This window comes from Austrofundulus limnaeus, unplaced genomic scaffold (assembly GCF_001266775.1).
Source record: "Austrofundulus limnaeus strain Quisiro unplaced genomic scaffold, Austrofundulus_limnaeus-1.0 Scaffold2939, whole genome shotgun sequence".
Lineage (NCBI taxonomy): Eukaryota > Metazoa > Chordata > Actinopteri > Cyprinodontiformes > Rivulidae > Austrofundulus > Austrofundulus limnaeus.
Window position 1 is genome coordinate 3,725 of NW_013955341.1, and position 1,429 is coordinate 5,153.

Consider the following 1,429-nt stretch of genomic DNA (forward strand, 5'->3'; position numbering starts at 1 on the left):
TAATGAAGTTAAGGCCCATGTTTTAAATGTATATTTTCATTTTTTTCCCCTATAAAGACGTGAGATGTAACAAACTCAGAACTATAAGAAAGAAAAGCTACAGAATGGATAAGAGGACAAGAGAGCTTCAACACTCAAATGTTGAACAACTTCTGAATGACATTTAGTTCAAAATCAGCAATTAATTCATATTCAGTCTATACAAAAATTAAAAAATGGCCACTTTTTAAAATTTATTTTGAAAAAAAATAAGCACTGGCATTATTTACATTTCTTGCAGTATAAAAACACACACGTTAATAGTTGACAGACTTGCTCATCGTTGTTCCTCTGAGACAATCTCACACTCTGCTCCTGTCCTTCCAGCTCTTTCTGCAGGCGAGGCTATAAATTCTGGACAACCGGGTCAGAACAGGAACMCTGGTGTCTTTCATCTTACAGGTCCATCATTTCCTCCTCCAAAGTCTTCACCCCAGCTTCAACATACCTCTCCTGCACCCCGAGAGTCCTAAGAGGGTAAAATGTTAAGGTCAACACAAAAAGGGGGGGCCTGAATAAACTTTCTAATTACACAGCAACAAATGAGTTATTTATAACTAATCAACCTGCCAATCACGTCACATTAAAGGCTCTGTAACAATCAGGGTTTTGTTGGGTTCTGAGCCGGACCCAGATGAGTCACCTCCGAGCTCAGTAAGGATACGAGCTGAACTGGAAGTCGGCCCCCACGGCGGCTGACATCATCGCCTGCAGATTTCTCTCCTCCCCGTCTCRGAAGCAGTAGCCGTTGGCCTTGTCCACGGCTCGGAGGACCTGAATCATGCTCTCTTTGTCCTGGGGAGAGGAGAGAAGCGGAACGTGATCTGGGGAATTCCCACAGAAACTAACTAACTAACTGACAAATTATTTACTAAAACAAAGCAAAAATAAACTTCTCAATGACTCCATGACAAATCTGAGGACGTTTGTATTTGTTGTTTCTGGATAAAGATGATCAGACTCAGTATCAGAATTGTTTTTACGTGTTTYATCATAAGTTTAACTCTTTCTATAGATCGACTTTAAAGAGATTCTGAAGGCTCTGATGACACGYCCTCATCAGCGTTGTTGTTAACAAAGGTTTGTGAGATAAGATGCACAGAAGGCACCTTTTGTTGCACTTTTCTCAGTGTCTGTCAAACCTGTGTTTTTATGTTTAAAACTGGTGTCGAGCACCTGGGGTGACCAACGTAACGACACGACTAAAACTGAACAAAGAACAGAGTTACTGGTCTGCTTGTGTGTGAAGGTGCAGCTCTGTGTGCAGCTTTGGCACTCTGAAGAAAACAGGAACCCCTGACGCAACTGCTCTGGGGTCTCATTTATAAGGGATTGCATGGAAACCATACTAAAATTGAACGTACGGCCAAAAGGCGGAAATGGCGTACGC

The 1,429-nt window shown here is 41.8% G+C and overlaps 1 protein-coding gene across 1 annotated transcript in view; it reads right to left on the minus strand.

Moving 5' to 3' along the window:
* Positions 1 to 220: 220 nt before the first annotated feature.
* gpn2 (GPN-loop GTPase 2) overlaps positions 221 to 1,429 on the minus strand; it is a 4,715-nt gene continuing 3,506 nt past the window's right edge. Inside the window, exons 4-5 of the mRNA XM_014000327.1 lie at positions 704 to 834; positions 221 to 508 (exon numbers count right to left, since the gene is read on the minus strand). Coding sequence (XP_013855781.1) covers positions 436 to 508; positions 704 to 834 — 204 coding nt within the window. The 3' untranslated portion in view covers positions 221 to 435. The remainder of the gene's footprint in view (positions 509 to 703; positions 835 to 1,429) is intronic.